The sequence below is a fragment of the Hyaena hyaena genome, unplaced genomic scaffold (genome assembly GCF_003009895.1).
Source record: "Hyaena hyaena isolate Hyena2069 unplaced genomic scaffold, ASM300989v1 scaffold_426, whole genome shotgun sequence".
Lineage (NCBI taxonomy): Eukaryota > Metazoa > Chordata > Mammalia > Carnivora > Hyaenidae > Hyaena > Hyaena hyaena.
Window position 1 is genome coordinate 514,027 of NW_024081061.1, and position 16,170 is coordinate 530,196.

Genomic DNA, 16,170 nt, shown 5'->3' on the forward strand with positions numbered 1-16,170 from the left:
GCTACCCAGGAACCCCTAACGTTTATTTATTTTAGAGAGACAGAGACAGAGCATGAGCAGGGAAGGAGCAGAGAGAGAGGGAGACACACAGAATCCGAAACAGGCTCCAGGCTCTGGGCTGTCAGCACAGAGCCTGATGCGGGGCTTGAACCCACGGACCACGAGATTGTGACCTGAACCAAAGTCGGACACTTAACTGACTGAGCCACCCAGGTGCCCCAACACTAATCTTTTCAGTTGGGTGTTTAGTGTTGATGTGGGTATTTCTTAATATTTTATTTTTGAGGGGCACCTGAGTGGCTCAGTTGGTTAAGTGTCCGACTTTGGCTCAGGTCATGATCTCATGGTTCGTGGGTTCAGGCCCCGTGTCGGGCTCTGTTGCTGACAGCTAGCTCAGAGCCTGGAGCCTGTTTGAGATACTGTATCTCCCTCTCTCTGACACTCCCCTTCTCACGCTGTCTCTCTCTCTCTCTGTCTCAGAAATAAATTTTAAAAAATTAATATTTTATTTTTGAGAGATCGAGTGGGGCAGGGGCAGAGAGCGAGAAAGACAGAGGATCTGGAGCAGACTCTGCACTGACAGCAGAGAGCCCAATGTGGGACTTGAACTCATGAACCATGAGATCATGACCTGAGCTGAAGTCAGACACTTAATCGACTAAGCCACCCATGAGCCCCTGTTGATGTATTTTAAAACCATAACTGCTTCTTTTTAACTTAGGTTAAAGTAAACTGAGGTCTAGCCTTTTAAAACTAATTTTTATTTTATTATTATTTTATTTTAAAGAGAGAACAAGTGTGTGTGAGTGGGGATGAGGGGCAGTGGGAGAGAGAATGAGAATCCTAAGCAGGCTCCACTATCAGCAGGGAGCACAACATGGGGCTTGATCGCATGATCCTGGGATCACAATTTGAACCAAAATCAAGAGTCAGATCTTCATGGACTGAGCCACCCATTTGCCACTCTGTTATGGTTTAACTTCCTTGTTTTATAGTTGTAAAACTCTGGTCTGGAGAAGTTGAAAGACTTGTTTAAAACATCAAAGAATAGGGGCGCCTGGGTGGCTTAGTCGGTTAAGCATCCGACTTTCGCCTAGGTCATGATCTCGCGGTTCGTGGGTTCGAGCCCCGCGTCGGGCTTTGTGCTGACTGACAGCTCAGAGCCTGGAGCCTGTTTTGGAGTCTGTGTCTCCCTCTCTCTCTGACCATCCCCTGCTCATGCTGTCCCTCTCTCTCTCTCTCCTAGAATAAATAAAACATTTAAAAAAAATTTTTTAAAAATAAAATAAAATAAAACATCAAAGAATATTAAAACTTAGAAAACCTGAGGGGGCACCTGGGTGACCCAGTCAGTTAAGCATCTGACTCTTGATTTTGGCTCAGGTATGATCTCACAGTTTGTGAGTTCAAGCCCCATGTCAGGCTCTGCGCTGATAGTGTTAGAGCCTGCTTGGGATTCTCACTCTTTCTCTTAAAATAAATACATAAACTTTTTAAATTAAAAAAAAAAAAACTTAGAAAATCTAAGAGACGCCTGGGTAGCTCTCTTGATTGAATGTCAGGCTCTTAATTTCAGCTCAGGTCATGGTCTTATGGTTCATGGAGTCGAACCCTACATGGTTTTGCACTAGTACAGCCTGCTTGGGATTCTCTTTCGGTCCCTCCCCCTCCACCACACATTCTCTCTCTCAAAATAAATTTAAGGAAAAAAAACTCACAAAACTTAGAAAACCTAAATACTGCATTTTGCCCCCTACTGATACCACCAGAACATTAAACAGGTTATGGAGTAACTGTTAGAATTCTTATGGAAACTTATCGTCATTATTATGTTTACACATGATATGGTTATCATCATAAAAATCTCTGCAATTTTTTGGTAGACCCATTATTGAAGTGAAGGACATCTAGAATTTTTATGAACTTAGAAATAGGCATCCATGTAGATAGACAATTCGAAGAAAATTCTACTTTAGTCGTTGGGATATTTCAGCTTAAATACCAAGTAAGTATGAAACATTAACTGTAGAGTTGATGAGATCTTCATAATTAAAAAGAGGCTCCCCTCAAGCACCAGCACATTTTCTGGGGATACTCAAGAAACATATATCCCACATTTCTATAGTAGAAGGTGATAATGAAAGTCTTCTAGCACTTGTAATGATTGTTGGCAAAAAATGTACTTCTAATCTAGACCTAAAAAAGTTATCAAATGGTAGTGAATGAAGGTTCAAATGGGGACGGGGTCTGTCATGTTCATCTCCATGTTCTTAGAGGTCAGCAGATAAATTGGTGTCCTAATTAAGCATGTTTTAAGAATAATTTTCCTTTCTCTGGATATTGATCAGGTTTGTAAGTTCTCATGTGTTGAACAGTACAGTACCCTTATTTTTGCAGTGTGTATGGATTGAAGAGTAATTTAAAACACCCTCACATTATATGGGTACCTGTGTGGCTCAGTCACTTAAGCATCTGACTTCAGCCCAAGTCATGACCTTAAGATTCATGAGTTTGAGTCCTGTATCAGGTGAGCTCACACTCCACTTTGGGTGAGCCCCACTTCCCTCTATCCCCTCCCCTCTGTGGGATCCTCTCTCTCTCTCTCTCTCTCTCTCTCTCTCTCTCTCTCTCCCCCTCTCTCCCTCCCTCCCTGTCTCTCCCTCCCTTCCTCTCTCCCCTCCTCCCCCCTTCTGCCCTTCTTCCCTCTCCCTCTCCTTTCCTCCCTCTTCCTGTCCTTAACTCACTTGTGCCCTCTCTCTCAAACAAATAAATAACCATACATTATAAAAGACACTGTTGAACGGCTAAAAGTGTGTAGGGGGTACTTTTTCTAGTTAAATTGATGAAGTGTGGGGGCTTTTGGGTGGCTCAGTCTATTAAGTGTCCAACTTCGTCTCAGTTCATGATCTCACAGTTTGTGGGTTCAAGCCTCGTTTCAGGCTCTGTGCTGACAGCTAGCTCAGAGCCTGGAGCCTGCTTCAGATTCTGTGTGTGTGTCTCTCTCTGCCCCTCCCCTGCTCGCTCTCTGTCTCGGTCTCTCAAAATAAAGACATAAAAAAAAATTTTTTTTTTTTAAATGAAATCTTAACCGCTTAACCCACTGAGCTACCCAGGCACCCAAGTGTTTAGATAGGATGAGGAAATGTATTTAAAAATCCATAGAGAATTGAACCTTGCTTAAAATAAATTAATTGGTATAAGGTTTTGGAGCTGTTTGAGCTAGGAGGGAAACACTTAGGAAACTTTCAGGGAGTCAAAATTGTTTATAACCTTTTGTCTGTAGTTTTGTTATATACCTATAAACAAGGGAAGTATACAATATCAAATAAACTTTTTTTTTTTATGTTTTATTTATTTCTAGGAGAGAGAGAGAGCGAGACAGCATGAACAGGGGAGGGTCAGAGAGAGAGGGAGTCACAGACTGAAACAGGCTCCAGGCTCTGAGCTGGCAGCCAGCACAGAGCCCGACGCGGGGCTCGAACCCACATACCGCGAGATCATGACCTAAGCGAAAGTCGGACGCTCAACCGACTAAGCCACCCAGGCGCGCCTCAAATAAACTTTTTAAATTGAGAACTGTTGAGTAAAATCCATAGTTTGCTCCCATAAGATCTTTATTTTAATATTTTTTAGATTTCAACAAAAGTTAGAATATAAAATGTTTTTAGAAATTGAGTATTCTCATGGTGCCTGGCTGGCTCATTCAGTGGAGCATGTGACTCTCAACTTCAGGGTCATGAGTTCAAGCCCCATGTTGGTCATGAAGCCTACTTAAAAAAAGAAAGAACTCTACCTTAACTGTCAAAGTTTCTTGTTTACTCTTTTTCCTAAATTTTTAAATATATGGTTTGCTTCTCTCTTGATCTTTCTACAGAAAAGAAGTTTATCAGTAAACACAAAGATTCCTTGATTTTGGGTTTTGTCCTAGCCCTATTTTCATTCCCAGTAATATATAACTTACTGTATGATAATACAAGATGAATCTGAATACTGTTTCTTTTAAAATAAAAAGTCAAGAAATTAATGCATAGACACAAAGCCAACTGTTAAACAAAAAACAACATGTTATATTAAGGTATTTTTTTCTGCCAAAGTAAGTGATCTGTCTAGATCAGTGTCTTTATTAAATTTGAAGATTCAGTTTCAATTTCCTCTTGATGCAGAGACATCAGATTGCATAGTTTCTATGTTTATTCAGTCTAACTGGATTTTCACTATTTCAGTTACCCTCTAGATGGTTATTTTTAATACCTGTTTTATTTTAATGCAAATTTATAGTCAAAACTGGTAATTTCTATTTCAAATAGGCAATAAATAGACTTGTTATACAATTTTTAAAAATTTTTAATGTTTTATTTATTTTTAAGAGAGGGATAGAGACAGTGTGAGCAGGGGAGGGTCAGAGAGAGAGAGGGAGACACATAATCCTAAGACAAGCTCCAGGTTCTGAGCTAGCTGCCAACAAAGAGCCTGACGCGGAACTCAAACCCATGAACTGTAAGATCATGACCTGAGCTGAAGTCGGACACTTAACCTGAGCCACCCAGGCACTCCTACAATTTAAAAGGTATTAAGGAAATATATAGAGTTCCCATTCTCACCCTTAAAGCGAGCTTTCCTTCCTGAAGGCAAGTTCATAATTAAGTTTGGGGGGTATTCAGAAATTATATGCAAATTTTCAACTATGCAGGGGGTTGGTGCTCCTAACTCTCAAGTTCAAGGGTCAGCTGTACTGTTAACTAGTTTCTTGTGTGTTCTTTGGAGACATTTTATGCATATAGAAAGGTGGGTGGAGGTGCCCATCTGGCTTAGTCGGAAGCACCATGTTGGGTGTAAAGATTACTTTAAAAATAAAGTCTTTTAAAAACAAGTAAAGAGGGATTTAAAAAAATAATTAAAAAAAAAGGAGGGCTCCTGGGTGACTCAGTCAGTTGAGTGTCCGACTTCAGCTTAGGTCATGATTTCATGGCTCGTGGGTTAGAGCCCCACGTCAGGCTCTGTACTTGACAGCTAGCTCAGAGTCTGGAGCCTGTCTTTGGATTCTGTATCTCCCTCTCTCTCCCTCTGATCTTCCCCTGCTCACATTGTGTGTGTGTGTGTGTGTGTCTCTCTCTCAAAAATGAATAAAACATTAAAAAAATTTTTTAAAGTAAAGGGGGTGCCTAGGTGGCTCTTTCATTTGAGCATCAGATTCTTAATTTAGGCTTAGGTTCTTGATTTGATTTGCGGTTTGTGAGATGAAGCCCCCCATTGGGTTCCAAACTGATGGCGCAGAGCCTACTTAAGATTCTCTCTCTCCTTCATTCTCTGCCCCTGACCTGCATGTTCACACTGTCTGTCTGTGTTTGTCTCTCTCTCAGAAAGAAAGATGAATGGGTGGATATATGCTTCCTCCAAAAAAATGTTGAAATATAACATACAGTAAAATTCAATTTTAAGCATATAGTGTGAGTTTCGATAAATGTATACAGTTTTTCAGTCTCTATCAAATTTATCGTCTAGAACATTTCCATCACCCCTCACAGTATCCTCATGTTCTTTTGTACTAAGTCCACTCCACCTCCCTCCAGCCTTTGAAACTATTGTTCTGTTAATGTAATTTGCCTTTTCTAGAACGTCATTTCAGTAGAATAATAAAGAATGTGGTCTTTTTATATCTGACTTCTTTCACTTAGCATTATACTTTTCAGGTTTATCCATATCAGTACCTTGAACCAAGGAAGTGTTGAATGGGTGTTTTAAATGTCTATTAGCTTAAGTTAGAGTGAGGTTTTTAAAATTAATTCTATCCTACTGGCTCTATTGGCTCATGAAACAGGCTGATGGATCTTACATTCAACTTAGGTAAATCTTAGCACTTGATGTTAAACCTTGACCTCCTTCACGATGGAAAAAGATAACTTGAAAGCAAAGTTTTAAGGATACGGCACAAATAAAATTCCATTTAATGAACATGGTAGGAGTTCAGAATAACTGGTTTAAATTATATTTTAATAGCAGTTTATTGCTATTTTAGTTAAAAAAATAGATACCTCTTAAGTTTTAAATTAAGCAAGTGTTCTTAGTTATACTGACCTGTATTAGAAACAACATTTGGGAATGGGAACTGTACCATAGTTTCTTTTTTCAAGTAATATCTTCCCCCAGCATAGGGCTCAAACTCATGACCCAGAAATCAAGAGTTGCATAGTGTATTGACTGAGCCAGCCAGGTGCCCCAGTTATGTTTTTTTTTTTTCTTGAGATAGGGAATTTCTATTGCAGAGGAATACAAAAGCCAAAAATTGAGATAGTTAACAAAGTAAATCTTCTTGGGGCGCCTGGGTGGCACAGTCGGTTAAGCATTCAACTTTGGCTCAGGTCATGATCTCCTGGTTCGTAGGTTCGAGCCTCATGTTGGGCTCTATGCTAATAGCTCAGAGCCCGGAGCCTGCTTTGGATTTTGTGTCCCCCTCTCTCTTTGCCCCTTCCCCGAATACACTCTGTGTGTCTCTTTTTCTCAAAAATAAAATGTTAAAAAAAAAAAAAGTAAATACTGTTAAATCTCTGTCTTAATCCCACCGCTTTAAAATACAGTGGGGATGGGACACCTGGGTGACTCAGTTGGTTAAGGGTCCAACTTCAGCTCAGGTCTTGATCTCACGGTTTGTGGGTTCAAGCCCCATATCAGGCTCTGCGCTGACAGCTAGCTCAAAGCCTGGAGCCTACTTCAGATTCTGTGTGACCCCCTCTCTGACCCTCACCTGCTGACACTCTCTCTGTCTCTCCCACTCTCTCTCTCAGAAATAAATAAAAAAAATTAAAAAATTGTTTTTAATTAAAAAAATAGAGTAGGGGGGGCGCCTTGGGAGCTCAGTTAAGCATCTGACTTTGGCTCAGTTGTGATCTCACAGTTTATGAGTTCCAGCCCCACTTCCAGTGAATCTGTGCCCTGCTTCTGGGTAAGCATGAACCCTGCATTGGGTGAACACGAACCCCTCTTTGGATGAGTCCTGCCTCTCTCCCTCTCTTTCTCTGTCCCTCGTGGGATTGTCTCTCTTTCAAAACAAAACAGGGGGTCCTGACTGGCTCAGTCAGAAGAGCATGCGACTCTTGATCTTGGGGTCTTGGGTACAAGCCCCACGTTGGGTGTAGAGATCACCAAAATTTTTTTAAAAAATATATAACTTTGTTTCTGTACTCCGCTTTGTCCTCCAAACTTCCAGGTAGGATACTACAGAATAATTGATGTACCAAAATGACTGGTTGAATAAGTTAACTCACAGAAAGGGACTTACAGAAATAACCATGTGCTATAAATTAAAAACTGTATAATATTTGGAATATTAACTCATATCTTCATAGAACTCAGTAAGATTCTAAGTATTTTTTTAAATTGAAATATAGTTGACATACAGTATTACATTAGTTTCAGGGGTAGAACACAGTGATTTGACATTTATATGCATAATGAAATGCTCACTACAATAAGTGTAGTTACCATTTGTCACCATACAAAGTTATTACAGTGTTATTGGCAGTATTCCCTATGTTGTACTTCATATCCCTGTGACTTAATTTATTTTATAACTTGAAGTTTGTACCTTTTAATCCCCTTCACCTATTTCATCCATCTCCCCCACACCCCTTCTCTTGGAGCTACCAGTTTATTCTCTGTATTTATGAGTCTGTTTCTGTGTTGTTTTGTTTCTTTATCTGTTTTGTTTTTTAGATTCTACATTTAAGTGAAATCATTTGGTATTTGTCTTTCCCTGTCTGACTTACTTCATTTAGCATAATACCCTCTAGGTCCACCTGTGTTTTTTCTTTTTTTTTTTATTTTATTTATTTATTTTTTTAATGTTTTATTTATTTCTAGGAGAGAGAGAGAGACAGCGTGAGCAGGGGAGGGTCAGAGAGAGAGGGAGACACAGACTCTGAAATAGGCTCCAGGCTCCGAGCTGGCAGTCAGCACAGAGCCCGACGCGGGGCTCGAACCCAGGAACCGCGAGGTCATGACCTGAGCGAAAGTCGGACGCTTAACCGACTAAGCCACCCGGGCACCCCTCCACCTGTGTTTTTTCAAATGACAAGATGTCATTACTTTTTGTGGCTGAGTAATACTCCAGTGTGCGTGTGTGTGTGTGTGTGTGTGTGTGCGCGCCATATTGTCTTTATGCATTCATCTGTTGATGGATACTTTGGTCGTTTCTATATCTTGACTGTTGTGAATAATGTTGGAGTAAACATTAGGGGAGCATGTATCAATTCCAATTAAGGGTTCTCATTTTCTTTGAGTAAATACCCAGAAATGAAATTCCTGAACCATATGATATTTCTATTTTTAATTTTTTTAAAATATTTTTATATTTCTTAGACAGCATGAGCAGGGGAGGGTCAGAGAGAGAGGGAGATACAGACTCTGAAACAGGCTCCAGGCTCTGAGCTGGCAGCCAGCACAGAGCCCGACGCGGGGCTCGATCCCACGAACCGTGAGATCATGACCTAAGTGAAAGTCGGACGCTTAACCGACTAAGGCACCCGGGCGCCCCTATTTTTAATTTTTTGAGGAAGTTCCATACTGTTTTTCTTAGTGGCTGCACCAAGTTACATTCCCACCAGCAGTGCATCCTTTTCTCTGCATCTACTAGCATTTGTTATGCCTTGTTTTTTTGATACCAGCCTTTCTGACAGCTCATTGTGGTTTTGATTTGCATTTCCCTGATGATTAGTGATATTGAGCATCTTTTCATGTGCGTTTTGGCCATTTATATATCTTCTTTGGAAAAATGTCTATTCAAGTCCTCTGCCCATTTTTAAATAAGATTGTTTGGGGTTTTTTGGTGTCGAGTTGTAGGAGTTGTTTTTAATATATATCTTAGATGTTATTCCCTTATCATATCAATCATATCTTCTCATATTCAGTAGGTTGCCTTTTTTTGTTGTTGATAGTTTCCTTTGCTGTACAAAAGCTTTTTAGTTTGATATAGTTGCTTTTGTTGTGCTTGTCTGAATATACAGGTCCAAAAATATGTTGCTAAGACAGATGTCCAAGAGTTTACTGCCGTTTTTTTTTTTTTAGGAGTTTTGTGGTTTCAGGTCTTTCATTTTTGAGTCTTTAATCCATTTTAAGTTTATTTTTGTGTATGGCGTAAGAAAGTGGTCCACTTTTCATTGTTTTGCATGTAGCTGACAAGTTTTCCATTTATTGAAGAGACTGTCTTTTCCTCATTGTATATTCTTGCCTCCTTTGTTGTAGATGAATTGACCACATGAGTTTATTTCTTGGCTCTGAATAGTTTTTATTGTGCTTTTTTTAAGAAAAATGTTTATTTTTTGAGCGAGAGAGAGAGCAACCCAGGGAAGGGCAGAAAGAGAAGGAGAGAAAAATCCCAACCAGGCTCTGTGCGGTCAGCATAGAGCCCAACGTGGGACTCAAACTCACAAACTGGGAGATCCTAACCTGAGCTGAAACCAAGAGTCAGACGTTTAACCAACTGAGCCACGCAGGCGCCCCTTTTGTACTTTTAAAATACTAGGTTTTATTTTTACTCTTGTTGTTTAAAAATATAATCTGGGGAGCCTGGCTGGCTCAGATGGTGAAACAACTTGGTATCAGGGTTGTTCGTTTAAGCCCCACACTGGGTGTAGAGATAACTTAAAAAAATTTTTTTTAATTAAAAGCATAATCTAAAATTAGCCCTTGTTTTTAATCTCAAATGCCAAGCCAAGAGGAAAAGGAATAGAGTATGATTTCCTGCCTTGTGGTTTTTTAGGAGTCCCCACCTACTAACAAATCTCAAGTTTGTAGGCTCTTTTTTTTTTTTTTTTTTAATGTTTTACTTCTGAGATAGAGAGAGAGAGAGAGAGAGAGAGAGAAGGAGCGTGAGCAGGGGAGGGTCTGAGAGAGAGGGAGATACAGAATGTGAAGCAGGCTCCAGGCCCTGAGCTAGCTGTCAGCACAGAGCCTGACGCAGGGCTCAAACCCACGAACCGTGAGATCATGACCTGAGCCAAAGTCGGACGCTCAACCTACTGAACCACCCGGGTGCCCCTCAAGTTTGTGGGGCTCTTAATGTGAAAATAGCTAAGAAGCTGGCATCTGGTTGTAGAGCATTACTACAGGTAGATCTGTCTCTGATTACAAAATTTTATGACAAGCTTTCTTATGTTAGCCTTTCTAATATATCCAACCTTTTCATTATATCCCTTTTTAAATTTTTTCAACTGACTTTGAAACCCTGGTAGTCCATTATCAGCTGAAAACCTGTCACCTTCTCAGATGATCCCATATCATTTGAAATATTTATGACTTCCAGAGCTTGTCCAAGTGTAACCTAATAGTTTTGAGGTACAAAAACTGGTATTGAAACTTCTTTTTTGAAAACTAGTAAATTAAGTTTTTACTTTAAAAGTTTTTGTATCTCTTTAGTATATAATACATGTTTATTTTCCTTATATTTACTTACTAAACTCTGAACAAAGCAAAAATGATTCACTTTTTAAACATACATTTGTATTCAAGAATCCAAAATAACTTAACCTAAAGATTCACAAATCTGTCCTCTGACTTTGAAGGATTGTTCCCAAAACAGCTTCACTAGTGGAATAGAGAATATTGGTATGAGTGAAATTTTTATTAATTGGTAAATGTTATGTTTATATTGAATGTATTTCCTTTCTTTCTATTTTTTTAAGGAATTGAATGACCTGGCACGGGACCCCCCAGCACAGTGTTCAGCAGGTCCTGTTGGAGATGATAGTAAGTATTTAAAAGGAATGATAAAGTGGCTCCTGGCTGGTTAACTTAGTAGAGCATGAAACTCTTGATCTCAGGGCTGTGAGTTCCAGCCTTATGTTGAGTGTACAGATTACTTAAAAAATAAAAATAAAAGGAATGATGAAGTGTAACTGCATAACCATCTGCCTGCCTCTGGGGAAATCTGGGACCAATGAATAGATCTCGCTCAAGGTTATTTTGTGTGAAGAGATAATTATGCTGTAGGGAAGAGGCAGTGTTTACACTTACTTCTCCATGAAAGATGCAGTTCTATGTGTATCTCATCAATTTTTATAGTATTCATTTTGAAATTTTTGAACCTTTTCTGCCAAATACTGTCTGTGTAGTTGTTCTGGCTCCTTCCTACCTATTCTTCAACCCTTCTTGGTATTTTCCTGGGGTAAAATATTTGAGCTTTTACTTACAAATAGCTGTTACTCTTTAAGATAATCCTAAAGATGAGGGGGGGATAGTGGTGTGTGTGTGTGTGTGTGTCTGTCTGTCTGTCCGTCTGTCTTTGTGTTTCCCCTGGCTCATACTTGAGAAGACAGTTACAATTTGTTTATTTCTTATGTCCAATTTATCTGTTTAATCCTGTCTAAAATAATTTATTAGGCCTTGTCATACATGTTGTATAATAATTTTCCTTTTGTTCTAGATTTGTTTAAAAAGAGGATATATTGAGGAGGGGGACAGAGAGAGAGGACAAAGCATCCAAAGCAGGCTCCACATTGACAGCAGCAAGCCTGATATGGGGCTCAAATTCACAGTGAGATCATGACCTGAGCCAAAGTCAGGCACTCAACCAACTGAACCAACCAGGTGTCCCTAAAAGGATATTTGAACCAAACTGTACTTTATGACATAAAACTAATTGACAAGAGTGTAATATTTAACAAATAGGCGAAAAGAGCATACTTGAAAACAATTTTGTAAGACAAGTATATACATTAAGACAAAAAATAAATGAAGTTATATTAGCTTATGTTTAAAATTTCTGATTTTGTTTAAATTTCCTGATTTTGCTTAAGAATTTTGGTTTTAGGATGCGTGAGTGATTTGGTTGGTTAACCATCCAACTCTTGATTTCGGCTCAGGTCATCTTATGATTTGTGGAATCAAGCCCTATGTTAGGCTCTGCAGTGACAGCACAGAACTTGCTAGTGATTCTCTCTTCACCTCTCTCTGTGCCCCTCCCCTGCATATGCACGCTCTCACTCTCTTTCTCTCTCTCCCTCTCTCTCAAAATAAATAACCATTAAAAAAAAAAAAAAAGAATGTTGATTTTGGCTTGCTAAACTTAAGAATGAAAGCAAGGCCTCAGCCTCCTCAGTGGCTTAGTTGGTTAAGTGTCTGACTTCATCTCAGGTCATGATGTTCTGGTTCGTGGGTTCAAGCCCCATATCGGGCTCTGTGCTAATAGCTCAGAGCCTGGAGCCTGCTTCAGTTTCTCTGTCTCCATCTCTCTCTGCCCCTTTCCTGCTTGTACTCTGTCTCACTCTCTCTCAAAAATGAAAAAAATTTTTTTTTAAAAATTAAAGCAAAGCTCTTTTCCAGAGATTGTCTTGCATATAAAACAGATGAGGGGTGCCTGGATGGCTCAGTCAGTTAGGTGTCTGACTTGGGCTCACGTCATGATCTTGAGATTTGTGATATTGAGCCTGGCATCAGACCCTCTGCTATCAGCACAGAGCCTGCTTCATATCCTTTGTTTCCCTCTCTCTGCCTCTTCCCTGCTCTAGTGTAAGTGCTCTCTCTCAAAAATAAAATACTAAAAAATAAAAATAAATACATACATACATACCTACATACATACTTTTTAAAAAGCCAGATAGGTAGTATAAATGATAAAAGGAGTACTTGTGATGAAAAATCCCATTTTTGTGTTCAGATTGGTCCCGTATGAGTAACTATAGTGTTTGATACCAAACAGGATAGGCCAAGTACTTATATCTCAGTTAAGCCTCATAATAGTTATTTTGGGTGAGTGGAGTAGAAATTGCAAACTACTTTAGAGAAGAATCTAGTGAAAGACTCACGGTGGTTTCCAGAGTGAACTCATTCTCAAGTTTTTTGACATTAGTTTTGTCATTCATGGTATCATACAGTGCACCTGCATCAGTGTGGTCTTTCAATTGAAAAAGTGATTTTATTTCAGCAAAATACCTCAGAGTTGAGAGTGGCTGATCTTTTCATTAAAAGTGCTTAAAGTCTGAGGCCTAGAATTCATTTTTGAAGTTGTCTTCAGTGTGCTGAAGTAATAATTTGCCTTTGCTCTGCATAGTATTATCACATTCCTTTCTCAGAAAAATTATCTTAGAGAGTTAAATAAAACTCCCTCAAAGGATAAGCAATAAAAGAAAAACTAGGTAAGGGGCACCTGGGTGGCTCACTCGGTTAAGCGTCTAACTTCGGCTCAGGTCATGATCTCACGGTTTGTGGGTTAATACCCACATCGGGCTCTGTGCTGACAGCTCAGAGCCTGGAGCCTGTTTCAGATTCTGTATCTGCCTTTCCCCTGCTCGCATGCTGTCTCTCTCTGTCTCACTCTCAAAAATAAAGCTTAATAATTTTTTTAAAAAGCAGTCAATATAAAAATCAAAATATAAGAAAAAACTAGGTGATTTTACATTTTAATGAAGTCTAATTTAGGTGCTGCAAATCATACCATTAAGAAAAAGATAATTTAGGGGCGCCTGGGTGGCTTAGTCGGTTAAGCATCCGACTTTCGCTTAGGTCATGATCTCGCGGTTCGTGGGTTCGAGCCCCGCGTCGGCCTCTGTGCTGACTGCCAGCTCAGAGCCTGGAGCCTGTTTCAGTCTGTGACTCCCTCTCTCTCTGACCCTCCCCTGCTCACGCTGTCTCTCTCTCTCTCCTAGATATAAATAAAACATTAAAAAAAAATTTAAAAAAAAAAGAAAAAGATAATTTAAAAAAAGAAAGAGAATAAGAGAAAATTTGTGCAAGTCATCTCTCATAAGGAAATTTATTCTAAATATATAAAAAATTTTATAACTCAACAGTATTAAAAGATAAATAACCCATTTCTGTTTTTAATGACTAAAGGATCTGCATAGACTTTTCTCTAAAGAGAATGTACAGGTGGCCAATAAGCACATGGTAAAGATGCTCAGTATCATTCATTAGTCAACAGGGAGATGGACATCACATCTGTAATGAACTAACACTTTACACCTTCTAGGATGGGGAAAATCAGAAAGTCAAATAATAAGTGTTGAGTTTGTGGAGAAATTGGAACCTATATACAATCCTTGGTTTATATCCAAGGGAAATGAAAACATGTCCACAGAAAAACTTGTACATGAATGTTCATAGAAGCAGTAGCTGTAATAACCAAAAAGTGGTAACATTCCAAATGCCCTCCAGCTGATTAAGGGATAGAGTGCATGTCCATACAATTGAATATTGTATGTCATTAAAAAGGGAGTACTGATGTGTACTACCAATATAGATGAACCTTAAAAACATCATGCTGAGAGGCACTTGAGTGGCTCAGTTGGTTGGGCATCCAACTCTTGATACCGGCTCAGGACATGACCTCACAGTTTGTGGGATTGAGCCCTATGTTGGGCTCTGCCCTGACAGCATGAAACGTGCTTGGGATTCTCTCCCTCCTTTCCCTCTCTCTCTCTCCCCCTCTCTCCCCCTCTCTCCCCCCCCCCTCTCCCCCTCTCTCCCCCTCTCTCCCCCTCACCTGCTTACATGTATGTGTGTGTGCTTTCTTAAAATAGATAAGTAAACACTAAAAATATTTTTTAATTAAAAAATAAAACAGTGAGAGAAACCAGATATAAAAGACCACATAATGTATGGTTTCATTTTTACAAAATATAGATCCATAGAGACAGAAAATAGTTAACAGTTGCATAGAACTAGAAATTTGAGGGGAAATGTGGAGTGATCGCCTATGGATATGGGTGTCTTTTGGGGGTGATGAAAATGTTCTAAAATTGATCGTGTTGATGCTTACACAATTCTCTGAAAGTCCTGAACAACATTAAATTGTATACCTTCAGTGAAAGAATTATATGAATTATCTCTCTATAGCTGTATAAAGCATGATAATAACCTCTCCTTTAACTCCTAACCATCCTCTTCAAGTGACTTGGGTCACCTGCTTCTAAACTGTTAACAGTGCCTACATTCTAAAAGAGTAAGGAAAATCTCATTCGAGACAGAATAACTTCCTTACACTTGGTCATCTAGATAGTCTTTGCTGATATTATACTTAAAAAACTGTGGGGCGCCTCGGTGGCTCAGTTGGTTAAGCGTCTGACTTCAGGTCATGATCTCACGGTTCATGGGTTCAAGCTACGTTGGGCTCCTTGCTAACAGCCAGCTCGGAGCCTGGAGCCTGTTTCAGATTCTGTGTCTCCCTCTCTCGCTGACCCTCCCCTGCTCACGCTGTCTCTCTCTCTCTCTCTCTCTCTCAGAAATAAATAAAAAACATTAACGGGCGCCTGGGTGGCTTAGTTGGTTAAGCGTCCAACTTCAGCTCAGGTCATGATCTCACGGTTCATGGGTTCGAGCCCTGCATTGGGCTCCATGCTGACAGCCAGCTCGGAGCCTGGAGCCTGTTTCAGATTCTGTATCTCCCTCTCTCTCTGACCCTCCCCTGCTCACGCTCTCTCTCTCTCTCTCTCTCTCTCTCAGAAATAAATAAAAAACATTAAAAAAAAACTTTAAGGAGTATTTGAGAATAATTGACATATAAATGTCAAAAAGTCCTGTTCAAGTCTTCCTGATGAACTGCATAAGGATAAAATAAAGTGTAATTGTGTAGCTAAATATTAGAAGGAGGCAGGATTTAATCTTAGGAAGACAGAAACTATTGGTCACAACAAAACTTTCTGAGCTCCTTGTAACTATTCTAGCAGTCAGATCCCTCAGCACCACATTATTGATATTTACTGTAAGAACAAAGTCTTTATTTTATATTTAAAATAATATAAGGATGCCTGGCTGGCTCAGGTGATAGAAGTGTTTGACTTTTTTTTTTTTTTTTTAATGTTTGTTTATTTTTGAGAGAAAGAGACAGAGGGTGAGTGAGGAAGGAGCAGAGAGAGAGGGAAACACAAAATCTGAAGCAGGCTCCAGGCTCTGAGCTGTTAGCCGGAGCCTGATGTAGGACTCGAACTCACAAGCTGTGAAATCATGACCTGAGCCAAAGTTGGAAGCTTACCCGACTGAGGCACTCCTAGAACATGTGACTCTTGACCTTGGGGTTGTGAGTTCAAGCCCCACATTGGGCATAGAGATTACTTTAAAAATAAAGAAGGTGCCTGGGTGGCACTATAGGTTAAGTGTCTAACTCTTCATTTCGGCTTAGGTCATGATCTCATGATTCATGGCATCAGGCCTCACACTGGGCTCTGCGCGAAGCCTGCTTGG

General features: G+C 39.6%; 1 protein-coding gene across 2 annotated transcripts in view; it reads left to right on the forward strand.

Annotated features, from left to right (window-relative positions):
* UBE2D2 (ubiquitin conjugating enzyme E2 D2) overlaps positions 1–16,170 on the forward strand; it is a 57,062-nt gene that overhangs the window by 29,051 nt on the left and 11,841 nt on the right. For both annotated transcript variants that reach the window (XM_039252739.1, XM_039252740.1), the window contains one exon: positions 10,677–10,740. In XM_039252739.1, the coding sequence (XP_039108670.1) occupies positions 10,677–10,740 (64 nt within the window). Of the gene's footprint in view, positions 1–10,676; positions 10,741–16,170 lie in introns of those variants that run through there.